Raw genomic sequence first — 14,658 nt, 5'->3', positions numbered from 1 at the left:
TGATTAACTTTCAGTGTGATTTTGACTTTTTTTATTTCTTAACAAGGAAATCATTTCGTTTCATTGTATATTTGAATATTATAAATAAATAAAAATGAATCTTATTTCAAAAGGATTTTTTATTCTGAATCCGTATAAATCCGTAAAAATAATATCGGTTCGGATTCCAATTCGAAAAAAACTTTTCGAATTGCAATCCGATCCGAAAGTATCGAATCGGATCGTAATCCGAAAAAATAATCATAAAGAATTTTAACGAATTTTTTTTCCGATACATTATTTTCGGATCAAATCAATCCGTAAGTAATTTGAACCGTTTAGCATAGATAATTCGGTGCACAATCCGCAAACCGATGAACAGTAACGAATCTGCGGTCTCTAAATTTTATCACAAAGTTTTCGACTTTTGGCACACCATGTCCCACAGTGGACTTGTCAACTTGTACAGCTTGATGCGTAAAAAGTCAAAATTTTTAAACTTAATATTAGCTATATGTTTGATCTATAATTTATGAGGAATTGAAAAATAGTTTTTTTACTAAACCATTTAAATTTCACTGATAAAACTTTTGGTTTGTTTAAAGTGGATGATATCTCTATGAAAGAATTTATGGGAAAATGTTATTGCCACCTACATTTTTTAAAGTTCGAATTTTTTAACTTTAAAAAGTCGGAACTTTTCTCATAAAAAAGAAGAAAAGACAACAAGGAAATATACAATATAAAATAATTACGAAAAGACAAGTTTGAAATATTTTTTATAATTAAAATAAAAGCATTTTAAAAAATTTAAAACTTTTTGAGGCATTTAGGCAGTCTATTTTAATAATAAAAAAAGTTTTGTTAACTTTTTTTTTGTATAAAATCACATCAAAATTTTGGATTTAAATTAAAAAACTAGAATCTATTTGCTATTAGAACACAAAAACACTGCATCCACTGAACCCCTCTTATTCATAAAATTGACCTTCAATGATAGTCTCAAACCCAAAACAATTAGAGGAAAGGATTAAACTTTTAGAAGCATCTTAAGTTAGTCAGTGAAGTGTAAGTGGTTTGAATTCTTTTAGACTACTTAGAACCTTTTCCCGATAATCTCCATCTGCTAATTGTGGTAGGGAATTTATGGCTCTTTTTCTCAATTATCTCCATCATGGTAAGAAACTTATGCTTAAACATTCTAACGTTTTTGCAGCGAGAATCAATTTTTTTTCAATGTTATTTTCTTAAACACACATTGATCTTTTCTTTACTACCTCACCACGTAATTTCACATAATTTCACATAGTTTCACATAGTTTCACATATTTCACTTCAAAATTCGTTTTTTAAATGTAGGGTATTGTGTAGTCTCGAAAAGAACTATCTATGGCTATGAGAGAAAACCAGTTTATATTCGCAGATTACAAAGGCCAGCGAACAGTTTTAAAAGATTTTATTATCACAAAATTAAACATTTTAAAAAAAGATGCAGAAGAATTCACGATCTTCAAGAGAAGCTTAACGTTTTTCCAGTGAACATTATTTCAGACTGCAGGAAATACATCTATGACCTTGACAAACTTTTATAGAAAGCTGAGAAGCGGCGAAGGTGTTTCAACCACTTTGGCTTCAACAAACCTCAAAAAGTGAAATACATTTTTCTTTACTTGAATGTTTGACTTATTCTAAAAAAAATTATAGTGCTCATGCTACGTCTTCAAAAAGTTTGAGAAAAAATTATTACGAGGAATAAAAAAAAATAGCATCAATCTAGTACTTTTACTCTTGTTACCAATGATCTGCATGTATAACCTATAGCAGTTAATTGAATGTACCAAAAGCAGCTATGAATAATTGTCAAAGGATTTGGTAGATTAACCATTAAAATCTTTACTAGCATTTAACTCTTGTAAGACAATTTATGGTGGTTTCATTCAATTTAACAATTGATCGTCTACTGAATAAATTGTGCAACCTGTCATTTTTTCAATGAATTGATGAATTTAAGAACTTAAAAGGAAAAAACCCGAAAGACTCATAAAAAAATACTTAAACATGTGGTATATTGGTGAACATTTAGTTTTTGTAAAATTTTGGGGCAGTACTTAAACTCACCGTTATTTGTGTAATTCCCTGTAATTCACTTTATATCGTATACAAAGAAGTGAGAGTTCTCAGGCTCTAAGACTAATGGTAGCGGTCCTAGCGCATGTATGCCCAAAGCCCAAATGATCCAAATTCTGTTGTTTTAAAGTACTTAAGGAGTGTACATCTTGCTCAGGTATTGTAACTTTCTGCACAATTAGCTTTAAAAGTACTTACATGATGTAAAGATTTAAGTTACATCCATTTTTCTTACCTGCAACTATTGAATCCTTTTGGCACAGATATTTAATTCCCATCACCTAGATATAAAGGTATCGACAAGTCATAAAAATTAGAAAACATAATAATCAATAAGTCATCAGGGAAATTTCCGAGGCAAATTTTTCACTTTACAAAAAAATGACAAATCTTTCTCAATAATGATTTATACTGGTAAAAGAAATAAATTCACAGTTCAAACTTCATTATTGAAACTTAGAAGTGATTCAAAACATTTGCATCTACTTTTTTTTTTCTACATTGAGACATAGAAAAATTAGATTTACTTCCTACCTTCGATTGGTAAGGAACATTTCAGAGAACTTACTACTTGCATAAAATAAATTGCTTTTAAATCACACCTTTTCTGGTTATTATGCTCTGCCAAGTTATTATGCTCTGTACTATCCAGTTAACCATTACAACTGGGTCCTGGATGAAAACCAATTCGGCCTATTGTTGCAACTTATCTGGACAGCATGGTGATTCTTTCAACAGGGTTTAGCTGGGTCCCCCTAGAATTGTAATGGGTTTTAATTGTATAATCCCACCTTGGAACCAGATACTTTTCCCTTATAATGCCCATTTAATTGATTGATGTTTTTCACAGAACCCGGGAGGAAAAATCACTTTTTTTTTTATAAAATTTTTTTATAAAAAAAAGTAATTTCTTGTTTTTTTTTATCAAAAAAGTGGCGCATTTTTTCATTCAACATCGAAAAGTTAGGGTAATATAATTTATTTGAAAAATTTACGGTCGTACAACAAGTTTTAGAGTAAGAAGATGACATTTTAAATTTTTATGAACCAACTTTGATTGTAACCTGTTTGACAATGCTGTTTTGCTATTCATATCAGATCGCCACCATGATCGCGTGATAAAATTCTGTTTCAAGTTGTGTCGTTCTCTTCTTTAATGCTGGCATCCATTTCAGTACTACTTTTACAAAAAAAAAATAATAATAACATTTGCATAACATAATATAATAATTTATACAAAATATATCTTTAGATATTTGTTGATCATAATTATCTATTGATAACGTTAATTCTAACTTTTAAATATTTCCTCTTTATTTTCTTTTTATAAGTTACATCATAGATAATGACGTAATAATAATGCCCCCTTTACACCTTCCACATTAATTTTGATAAAGAGATACTATTTTACTGATTTCATCAAACTCAATGAAACCTATTTTTTATGATGTTAAAACTCAGGAAAAATGAGGGAACTTTTTCTTTAATATCTGAGCCTTGAAGTAGGGAAAGCAGAGATGTAATTTAATCTTATCAAATTTAGATCTCTAAATCTCTAAAAAAAAAAAAAAAAAAAAAAAACTAAAAAATCTAACTGAAAAAAACTGAACTAAAACTACTGAATCTCTTAAACAAAATATCTCTTAAAACTTCTAAACAAAAAATAATAAACAAAAAATCTAACACAAAAAATAATTGGAGGAAAACTTAAAACCTCAGTATTATTATCAGTAAATCCAAGAAACTATTCATCTAATCAGATTGTTGGTCAAACATTTAAAAAACCACAATCTTTCTCAAACCCAAATGTAAGTTATGCTGGTTTCAATGGTAACCGAAACAATCTAACATTTTTTTACCTGCAATAATTTTCTACTTTTTAATACATAACATAGTTATATCATATTTATAAAGTTGATGTCATTTTTTACGTTATTCCTCTTCAACTAAAAGTGTGTTAAGGAGCTAATCCTACAATAAGATCACTCAAGCTATAAAAAAAATTGAGACAACATATGATTACAAAATCATATCATAGTAATAAAGGTGTAAGTGTTTCTGTTATGTACATAATAATATACGTATATTACATATGCATTTACTGTTTTATTAGGTCATCAGAGGTTCTATCCCAGTAGGCATTAGACCTCCTTAGACATCCGGTGGACGTCTAAGGACGTCTAAGACGTCCATGGACGTCCGCTGGACGTCCACTGGACGTCTAAGGACGTTTAGTGCCATTTGGGATTAGAATATCAGAACCATATTCATTTCCATCATCATCTTGCTGTTTATTAGCCTTTAAAATTTTTATTCTATTTGTTTTATAATTTATAGAAACATAAATTAATAAAATATACTTTTTTACGATTTTGTTTCAATTTCTTTATTTGCAATTGTTTTCATCATTTAGGTTTTCTTCAACCAATTTAGATTTTTCTGCAAACATTCTGCAGGGAACCTAAAAAAGTTTTACTTTATGATAAAACATTTGATGTCAAAATTATAAAAAAGATCTCAAACCCATAGCCAAGGTGATAAACCCTTTGTCACCTTGTCTATGGGTTTGAGATCTTTTTTATAATTTTGTGAATTCAAATGGAATTAACATCATAATGAAAATATACTTACCATTATCATTAAGAGTAAGATACTTATAGAGTGATTTTCATGATTATTTAAACATGAGGTTTGGATTGGACCAAAACTTCTCTTCTAATTTCATGTTGCACTTGACATTTTATGACTGTATATTTAATTTACTTCACAATAGACACTAAAAAATAGATTTAAACACCCTTCAGTAAATTTTTTTTTTCTTGCACTTTTTAAAAGGGAAAAAACACTTTAAATATTATGATTAAGATGTCCCAAAAAGATGCATACATAGTTTATTTATGCATACTTGATCAGGTTTTTATTATTACTTACTAATCTTTTAGCATGTAAAATAATTTACAGAAATTATTCTATTGTTTTGTCAAACTATCTGTTCTCAAACTGATCTTCGTTCTGATACAGACGCCGCTGGTAATGCGAAGCGATGGAATTGCACACATAAAACAATTCCCTAGGCCTTCGTGTGCATTCACGTTCACTGGTTGTTTTAAAATTGATCGATTGTTGAAAGTATTCTTGTATAGGCTTTGTCTAACATCAAGATGGTAGTGTATCGTGCCCCATCTTGCTGAAAATAAAAATCCTGCTCTTAAATACTTGTTGTCTAATACTTGGCATTTTAGTCTGTCGCAGCAGGTTTAAATAAACAGGACCAGTCTTTTTTTTTTAAATAGTTGACCACCTTAATTAAAGAAGAGTGCAATGAATTTCGCTTGAAATAATTATTTTCAAGATGTTTGATTCATCAATACTTTCTTTTCAATCGTGTCTCAATAATACCAATTAAACCTAAAAAGACGATATAACAGAGGTCTTATTAACAATTAATTTGTACAACACAAGCAGGTTCAAGTAAAACTTTTAAGTAGAAAAAAGATAAACGTAAAAGCAGTAACATCGAAAAAGAACGGTCCAATTAACCTTCTTGACTCTAAGCCGCACTATACTGAAATTCATTGCAAATGAATTTCAGTATTGTGTTCACGATGGCCGACCGTAACATGTGGTTTCTCAACTGCCCAGAATGTGGAATTACGACGATTAATCGAACCATTGAATTTGAATACGACCTCGTCATTTTCACAATCCTTGCGGGGTAGCATGTTTTTTTATTACATCGTTCCACTCACGAAACTGTACTCTTCTGTATAGATCATCAATATTTAGAGCATTCACTATACTTAGAGTACAACTTTTCCACTTACGTTTCATATGCGACGGACGTTTTAAATAATGACAAACACGATTTTCAATTATTTAGAGTATGTGTACATCTTTTACCGGGCACAAATTTTTCAAGCATTGGGAAGACAACCTGGAGTATTTTTATTACGTCTATAGGATTGGCGAATGAGGAGCCTATCGAATGTAATAATAAACTTGAGAAAATTCAGACTCCATCACAGCGACGAACCTCTTGGGTAGAAGGCATAAATGATCTTTTTTGTCCGACTTATGGATAGCAGGGAAACCATTTATTCAAAACAGTTTATGTTTTTTTATGTGCATTACATTTTATCAAAATGCTCCGTCTTTCAGTCAAAAAATGAGTAATGATTAACGGACTCAGAACTAATTCACCTATTTTGTGCTTTCTGACTGTTTTTTTTCTGAGTGCACCGTTTAACTTAAAAAAAAGGTGAAACCAACGGTTCCTAGGGGATTTACTACTCGATTTGCAGCTCCTCGAAAAACAAGGAAAATTTTTTTTTAAAGGGTAATGTACTAATAAAAAAATATCGTAACTTAATTCATTCTGATATATAATTCTGATATTTTGAAGAATCGTAATTATTTCTTATCATCGTCTTCATCGTCATCATCGTCTAAAAAAGATTTGAGAGTATTATTAAAAAAGAGAAAAGAAAAAAAAAAAGCTAAAAAAAAGTTTATAAAAAAATTGACAAAGAAAAGATCGTTTAAAATTTATCCAATATAATTTTACAAAACGAGAAAAAAAAAAAAAAAAAAAAAAAAAAAAAAAAAAAAAGAAACTTTTTTTTTACCATCTTCGCCCCTCTCACTATCACTTTCGAACGAATTATCGGGGATGTCGTACAATAAAAGAACACCCTAAAGGAAATGACAAAAAATTTTTATTCGCTCAAAAATCTCTGAATGAATTTTGGAATGGATCGAAAGATTCTTTTGCTTCAACACATCAAATTTTTTTCAGTTTTCCTTACCCTGTTGGGATCTCTGAGAAGTAGATACTTTCCTTCAGCAAGCTTCATACAAGTATCCACAATGCAACGCAAAATTCCCCAAGCATTATCCATATCAAGAACAATTTGTTGAGCAAACACTTTTGGCTTGAACTGCTGCGTGCCAAGGATGACGTGTCGGGATGCATCATTAAGAGCAACACGCGAAACATATCTAGCATTAAAACCAAGTTAACCAATTATTGTGAATAATGAAGCATAATAAAATATTATTACATTAAAGAAAATAATATTTTCTACTTTTCATCTTCAACCATAAATTTTTAAATCATAATTCTTTTAGCAAAGATTTAGTAAATAGTATTATTTACTTAAAAAAAAATTAGATTAAAATAATAATAATAATAATAATAATAATAATAATAATAATAATAATAATAATAATAATAATAATAATAATAATAATAATAATAATAATAATAATAATAATAATAATAATAATAATAATAATAATACTAGTAGTAGTAGTAGTAGTAGTAGTAGTAGTAGTAGTAGTAGTAGTAGTAGTAGTAGTAGTAGTAGTAGTAGTAGTAGTAGTAGTAGTAGTAGTAATAAGAAGAAGGATAAAAGTGATGATTAAATATTTATTGCAAAATCTTCTACAGTGAATTCAATCACCATTCAATAAAAAAAAAAAAAGGATTCTTAAATCTGAACTTGCACTTGATAACTTTAAGAAACAGGACTTACCCGAACTTAAGAATATCAGAACCAGCAAGTATAGCATTACAAGTCCATTTGGCCATTTTATTGCTGTTATTTTTCAACTCTGTTGCAAGACAGGAACCAGTCTGTGAGTCAAGTTTTTGCCTCCAATCAATTTTACTCACCTGTTAAAATCAAAAACATTTAATTTATGTATAATAATATTATTTTATTTAATAATTGCTGTTATAGCAATGAGGCATATATATATTGGATTGTTGCATAAATTACTGCAGTTACAAAATACTAGCAGTTCTAAAAAAATTTTTTGATGTTTGACAAAATGTTATATACCATTAGAAATGTAAATTGTGCTATGTTCTACAAGATTAAAGTGATCATTTTTGCATATAATTTTCTTTTGTCTTTTTTTAGAACCGCTAAATGGTTTGATAAGCCAACAAAAAACCACATTTTTGAAACCTTTTTGCCTTTAATTGAGGTCAAAAAGCAAGTGAAGCTACCACAGATATTTGTGCCATGTATGAAGAGGATGCTATAGAAGAGAGAACTGCTTGGAATTGGTTTGCCAGGTTTAAACACAGTAATTTTAATAATTTTAATACCACTCCTCATTCCAGAAGATGGAAGAGGACCAACTTGGGAATCTTTTGAAGGAAGATGGCAGCCATACAAGCAGAGAATTAGGCAAAAAGATGAATTGTGATTTTGCAACAATTTCATACCATCTTTAGCTGATAGGTTTCACTCAAAAGCTTGGAGCTTGGGTTCTACACGAACTCACCTAACAACAGAAGGATAAGTGGCTTTCTATTTCTGCTCAAAATCTTGCTTGACACCAAGAAACCCATGGCCACAGGTAATGTTTCTTATATAGAACCGTCACTGGAGACGAGAAATGGTGTTTCTGTGAATATGAAGCAAAGGAAAGAGTGGATGAGTTCTGGAGAGAAGCCTAAACCCAGGATCAAAAAAGACACACACCTAATAAAGACAATGATTTGCATATGGTGGGATTGGGATTAACAAACTGGTGGAAAGATGGGAAGAAGTAGAACAATGAAGAAAAGAAGATAATTGATTGAAATGTTATCATTTTTTGTATGTATGTATGTATGTATGTATGTATGTATGTATGTATGTATGTATGTATGTATGTATGTATGTATGTATGTATGTATGTGTGTGTGCGTGTGTGCGCGTGTATATATAGTCATGGCTGTTTAACAAAATTTTATTCTTTTAAAGCAAAAAACTAAAATAGCATACCCTTGGGTCAAACTCATTAAGTGTTTTAATATTTAAAAATTGAAGTTCATTATTGGGAGTTGTAAGTACAGCATCATGTTCACATCGAATTACAACATCAATATCAGCACCAAGTGAAAATTTTCTATACCTATGATGCAATAAAACTAATAGAAATTAAAAATGCATATACAACAAAAATGCAAATAAATTTTCTATAAATAAAATGAAAAAAGGTATTACTTTGATTATTTTAAAGTTTATAAAAGAATTTCAACACATTTTTATTATTTACAGAAAAAAATCTTAAACTGCTGATACTCAATTTATGAATTGCAACAGTTTTACTTACACCTCATTAATAAAATCATTTAATAAAAAGCTTGCATTCATTAACACTTTTGAGAGCAAATACTATCATCATTAAAAGGTAGAGACTTAATAAAAAATTCTTAATACAAATGTTGTTAACAAAGTTAAATAAGATAAGTAAAATACCTGTAACCTACAGAAGCAACTTCTTCACTGCTATCCTCAACAAATGGATTTTCATTTTCAAAAGATAATGATTCACCTTTTTTTAAACATTGTTGTGTAAAATTTTGATTAATGTAAGTAGCCTCAACAGCAAGATTTGCTGGACTATTGATACCTTCTTCTTTCATTTCTTCTTGAGTGGTTTCATAAACTGGTAATAAATCTTGAAAAAGAAAAAAACTTATAATAGATTTTGAAAAAAAAAGAAGTGAAAAATAATGAAGATAATGCTTTTTTTTTTTTTCATAAAAGAGAGAAACCAAGTTATAGAAACAGAAAATATTTTTACCAAAATCTGAGTCATCTCGTTTGTCAAAAAACAATTTCTTTCCGACACGATGAACTATTATATCCCACGGATGAACAGATCTGGTACAACACATAAGGGTAGAAATAATGGCATCTGTACCAAATACATTTCCTTTTGTAGCAAGCTTTCTGATTATTGGGTCATCTGTTGTGGTAACACGATGAAATGTACGATTATTTGGTTCAAGAAGACGCTCATTTTTAGTCGTAACACGATCATAAATTTTGTCATAGTATTCAAGCGTACCTGCTTTGTACCTAATAAATAATGCCAAATGTAAAAAAAAAAAAAAAAGCTATCTTGCTTTTTCCTCAGGGCACATAGAAAGTTCAGGAGGGCAAGTTCTTCAGGGAACATAGTAAAGTAAACGCTAGTTGAAAACTTAAAAGCTGAATATCTAGTGTTAAATATTACAAAGATTTTTGTAATACTTAATTTAACACCAAATATGTGGTTTTAATACTTACAAATCTACAGGTTCAGGTAAATCAGGTAGTTTAAGCTTAGATAATCGGGGAAAGTCCATTTCTTCGACAACTCTCCAATTATCTTTGACAACTACAGATGCATTCCGATGTTTCTGAATCTAAAAATGTACTCTTGAATATCATAAAAAAAACTTTAAAAAAAACAAAAGATTACCACTTCTACTTCTAAAAATGAGGAAGGGAAGAGTGGGAAGAACTGGAACACCCCATGCAGTTTTGCATTTTTCAATCAGACACATGAAATTTTCGATTGTTTGAAAAAATGGATAGGAGCATGGGGTTTATAGGTTTTCCACACCTTTCCCTAACAATTTACAGAAAAGTAAATAAACTTAATTCTCAATGATTCACAAATCAAAAAACTTATTTGAAGATCCAAAATATTGTTTCAAAAAAAAAAAAAAATAGTGACCTGCTGTCTGTCATTCCATCTTCTAAACTGAAAATTTTTTTGATTTTTTCTTTGCTGCTTTCCTCTAAGTTGTGTCTGACCCATCATAAATGCCTCCTTTCGTTGTTGCTTTTCGCGCTCTCGTTTGAGACGAGCCTATCAATATTTACAATAGTTTTACTTGATTATGCATACTTTAATACATACAATTAACTTATTTTTATAATAAGAAAAATGAATACATTATTGAACCGCTGTCTGTTTCTTTGGTAAGCTGTTTTTTGTGGTTTTGTTGTATCAACCAATTGGAAAGATGACTCATCTCCTTCATGATAATAAGCATACTGACTACCCCCTGCAAACTGAGACTGGTACTTGTCTACAAACATAAAATTCCGAAAGTTAATTTTAAAATAAAAAGATAAAGGGTGATTTATACATAATTATAGCAGTCATATTATTATTATCACAATATTATAATATATATTGCAGCAAGTAAGCTCAAAGTAAATATTTCTTTTGATTTCTGAACTAAATTTAGAAATATTTTAAGAAAATATTTCAGTTTATAATTCTATGGTTTTATTGAAATCTCAACTCTTTAGCCAAAAACTTGCTCCAATTTGAATGAAAATGCTTCATTATAACTGTTAAGATAAAATTGTTAAACAAAATTTACTAATTCCATTAATTTAGGCATAAAAAAATCAGTTATATAAAAGGTTGGTTTTTATTAAGCAAAGAGTGAGAGCTAAAAAAATTCTTAAAAGTAAAATAAACTGCATTGGTTCAACTAGTGCTAGGTGGCCTCTTAAAATCTCTTAGCAAACTTTAAAAAAAGAAAGTTATTTTTCAGTATGATTGAATAGTTTGCTACAAATAGATTTATTTTAAAATAGACAATAATAACAGTAATTTGATAAGATGACTTGTGAAGATAAAATAATTGGTTTTATAATTTCTTGACATTATCTACTGAAATTAGACTGAATTGCTTTCTCAAATATTCTGCACATTCTATTGATTCATTCATGATATAAATGGCCTTCAATACTTTTTCTTGTTGAAGTATTTATATGATTTGAGCTTTAGCATGAACATATATTATCTGGCATCTTATTTAACATGGTTTCATTAAGTTCATAGAATAAAGTCATCTTATCAACTATATAGCTTTATGCAGAGTCTACAATAGGCTTTGTGTTTACCATCAGAAATCCTCTCAGTTTAAATTTTCAGGTTTTTTAGATAACTATATTCCTTTCCAGTTTTAAGAACAAATTAATAATAGTTTTTTCTAAATAAATTGTTACTAGCTCATTAAAATCCATGAACTGCTTTGTAAAAAAAGCATAATCAAATCTAATATATGATCTTAGTTATCATGTTTACATAATATAGTATACAGCATACAGGAACATAAAATAGTTTTAACTAAAATATCAGCTTAGAAATAAACTGTATGAAGTTAAAAGACATTAATGGCTCAGTTAATGGTTTTAAAATAAGAAAAAAAACTAATAAAACTAAAACCATAAATATTAAGATTGTTGATTATAGAGCTAAACTAATGTCTAACTTTTTTGATAGTTGCCATCATAGAAATTCTAGGGTTCATTGAATAATTTTAAAGAATCACTAAAAGATTTTAGGAGAAAAACCACACTATAGAAAAAGTAGCTAACATATTTTATTTGCAGCAACTCAAAAAATTTAAATAAAAAATTAGACATATTGGATAGAGGGATACGCCACTTACAGAACTTGAATTTGACTTACTCCAAAATTTAGCCCTGTCTTGAAATTGACCTGTCCAGTCAGAAATCTAAAGCAAAATCATAAACTTTTTATTATGCGTAACAGTTGAAGAATTTACATCAGGTAGTGTTCAATTTAATATAGTGAAAAATGAGACCTGCAGGTAGTTAAATAAACTGTTATGGTATTCTCCAGATCTTAAAAAATTTCGCTACACTTGTTACAATTAAACTTAAATTTACTGGTAATTATGATAATTAAGACCATAAAAAAGATGAATACCTTTCCAATTCTGTCTCCTTTTGAAAATGGTTGATAAGGAATATCCTTGAATTCTGTTGAAATAGTACAGGGACCCCAACCATTGGGGTTGTCTTGTATTATAGGAGGCGCAAACTTGGCGGCCATTTTGGAAAAGAAATAAACGTGGTAGAAAATTTTGCAGACAATTTTATTAAAAAAACAAAAAGCGATATAGTAATAGATTAAATAGGGCGGAATAAAAGGCGCTTTTTCAGAAAACATTGTTCGTATTATTATTAGGTTGAAAAGTAAATTCATTACAATCCTACGATTAAATATAATCAATCTACATTGTAAACACCATTAACATCAATAACAGTTCTACATTTATTAGGTAAGGAATAGATCCCATCCTTGTAGAAGCTGCCTGTTTACGCCTCAATATATTTATCAAAGTCGGCCTCGAGTTGGCAAACATCATTGATGCTCTTTTCTGACATGTGAAATTGTAGAAAATAAACCTTTTAATCATATGACCGCTTTTAGTGAATTTTTGCTTTAGTCTTTCCAGTTTTGACAGAAATAATCAATCTTTTTGGTGGTGTTGGAAGGAAGAAGCTCGAAATGCACGATGCCATGTACATTAGGGTGGGGCGAAAATAGTAACATAATTAGCATTACGTGCAAAAGATGCTCCTTAGATAATAGACTACATTTAGATGTGAAACTTCGGAATTTTCAACAAGTTACGTTTTGACTTATGGTTCCGAATATGACTTGAATTTTTGCTTCATTAGGAAATTTAGGATTTAAAAAGAGTTTCCTTGTTATTGGTTCTTTGAGCACCATTTGCATGGTGATGATCATTTTTTTAGCTGATATTTAAAGCAAAAAAGTGTGCATATATTCTATATTATTTTAGAAAATTCTTGAACAAAAAAAAAATCAGATTGCAATTTTTTTTTCTCAATATATTTGAAATATATAAAGTTAAAAGGTTATCTTAAAAGTAAATTTGTAACGTGTTTGATGTGTTATTGTTAACTTTGAGTTGCTTACTGATACAATGAAGATTTCTGACTTATATTTACTTTTACTTAATTCACTTATTCTCGTGGTAATAGTGTCAGCTAAAAGCAAGGGTTTCAGCAAAGGTTTACGATTGCGAATCCTGCCATGGAATGCTTGTATTAGCTACAGTACCACAAATAAAGAGACCAAATTTATCAAAACTTGATACTAAATATTCTTTTTGCCAGGAGGGAATTATTTCAACATGATTTCGTAACTTTTTGCCGATAATATGACGTTATATGACGCGTATCGATTGGAAACTTTTGTGTAGTATAATAGAGAGTCTTTAACACTTTGTTGATATTTGTTGACTACTTTGTTTTGCTCTATCTTAGTAAGAAGTAAAAAAACATACGACATGCATGTGTTGCAATCATTTTTTTTTTTTTTTACCTGGAACCCATTAGCATAATTTTAAATAAATGAAATTTTAGCCAATTATTCAACTATATTCTTCAATTCTATCAGTAGTAAACTTTGTACCTAATGACAAAGCAAAACTACTTTATTGATATATTTTCACCCAACCCTAATGTACACCCCACTGTACTAGTAACATGACCTAACCAACTAGCCATGTAAAACGTCGTTTTTTGGAGAATAATAATGTGCAGATCTCCGAGCGCATGTCTTTTTCATGTTGTGTCAGACTAAGAACACAAATCCCCAACTTGATAACTTTTTCCAAAACTGAACAGCACCGATGCGTGTAGCTAATGAGCCTTAGATCGTCTTCCGTCAGTTTATACAACCACACAATCAGCTTAAGTAAAACAACCAGACCCTTGACAACCCTCAATTTGGAAGTCATTGTAACGAAAACGTTGAAACCAAAGTTGACAAGTGCGTTTTGTAATAGTGCCTTAAACTTAGGCTTGGAATGTATTATGTTGGGTCTCACTGGCGGAATGAAACGTATATAAAGTGCAGTATTGAAAATGATTTTTTATGATCTGACATTTTATGCTAAGGTAATCACCTATAATTGCTCAT

General features: G+C 29.6%; 1 protein-coding gene across 1 annotated transcript; it reads right to left on the bottom strand.

The window, feature by feature from the left end:
• Positions 1-6,471: 6,471 nt before the first annotated feature.
• LOC145193057 (eukaryotic translation initiation factor 3 subunit D-like) lies at positions 6,472-12,850 on the bottom strand. The gene is made up of 12 exons (XM_080070442.2): positions 12,631-12,850; positions 12,370-12,415; positions 10,833-10,969; positions 10,612-10,746; positions 10,179-10,297; positions 9,691-9,968; positions 9,363-9,564; positions 8,886-9,015; positions 7,641-7,780; positions 6,912-7,104; positions 6,732-6,798; positions 6,472-6,551 (listed from the first exon to the last, which is right to left on the bottom strand). Exons 1-12 carry the CDS (start codon positions 12,754-12,756, stop codon positions 6,517-6,519), a joined length of 1,608 nt encoding a protein of 535 aa, XP_079926568.2. The 5' UTR covers positions 12,757-12,850; the 3' UTR covers positions 6,472-6,516.
• Between the last annotated feature and the right edge of the window lie 1,808 nt (positions 12,851-14,658).

The sequence above is a fragment of the Hydra viridissima genome, unplaced genomic scaffold (assembly GCF_058129835.1).
Source record: "Hydra viridissima isolate aposymbiotic clone 2 unplaced genomic scaffold, HvirCarnegie_v1 scaffold_14, whole genome shotgun sequence".
Classification (NCBI taxonomy): domain Eukaryota; kingdom Metazoa; phylum Cnidaria; class Hydrozoa; order Anthoathecata; family Hydridae; genus Hydra; species Hydra viridissima.
Note: the sequence above shows the minus strand (reverse complement) of the source record. Positions and strands in the feature narration are given on the sequence as shown.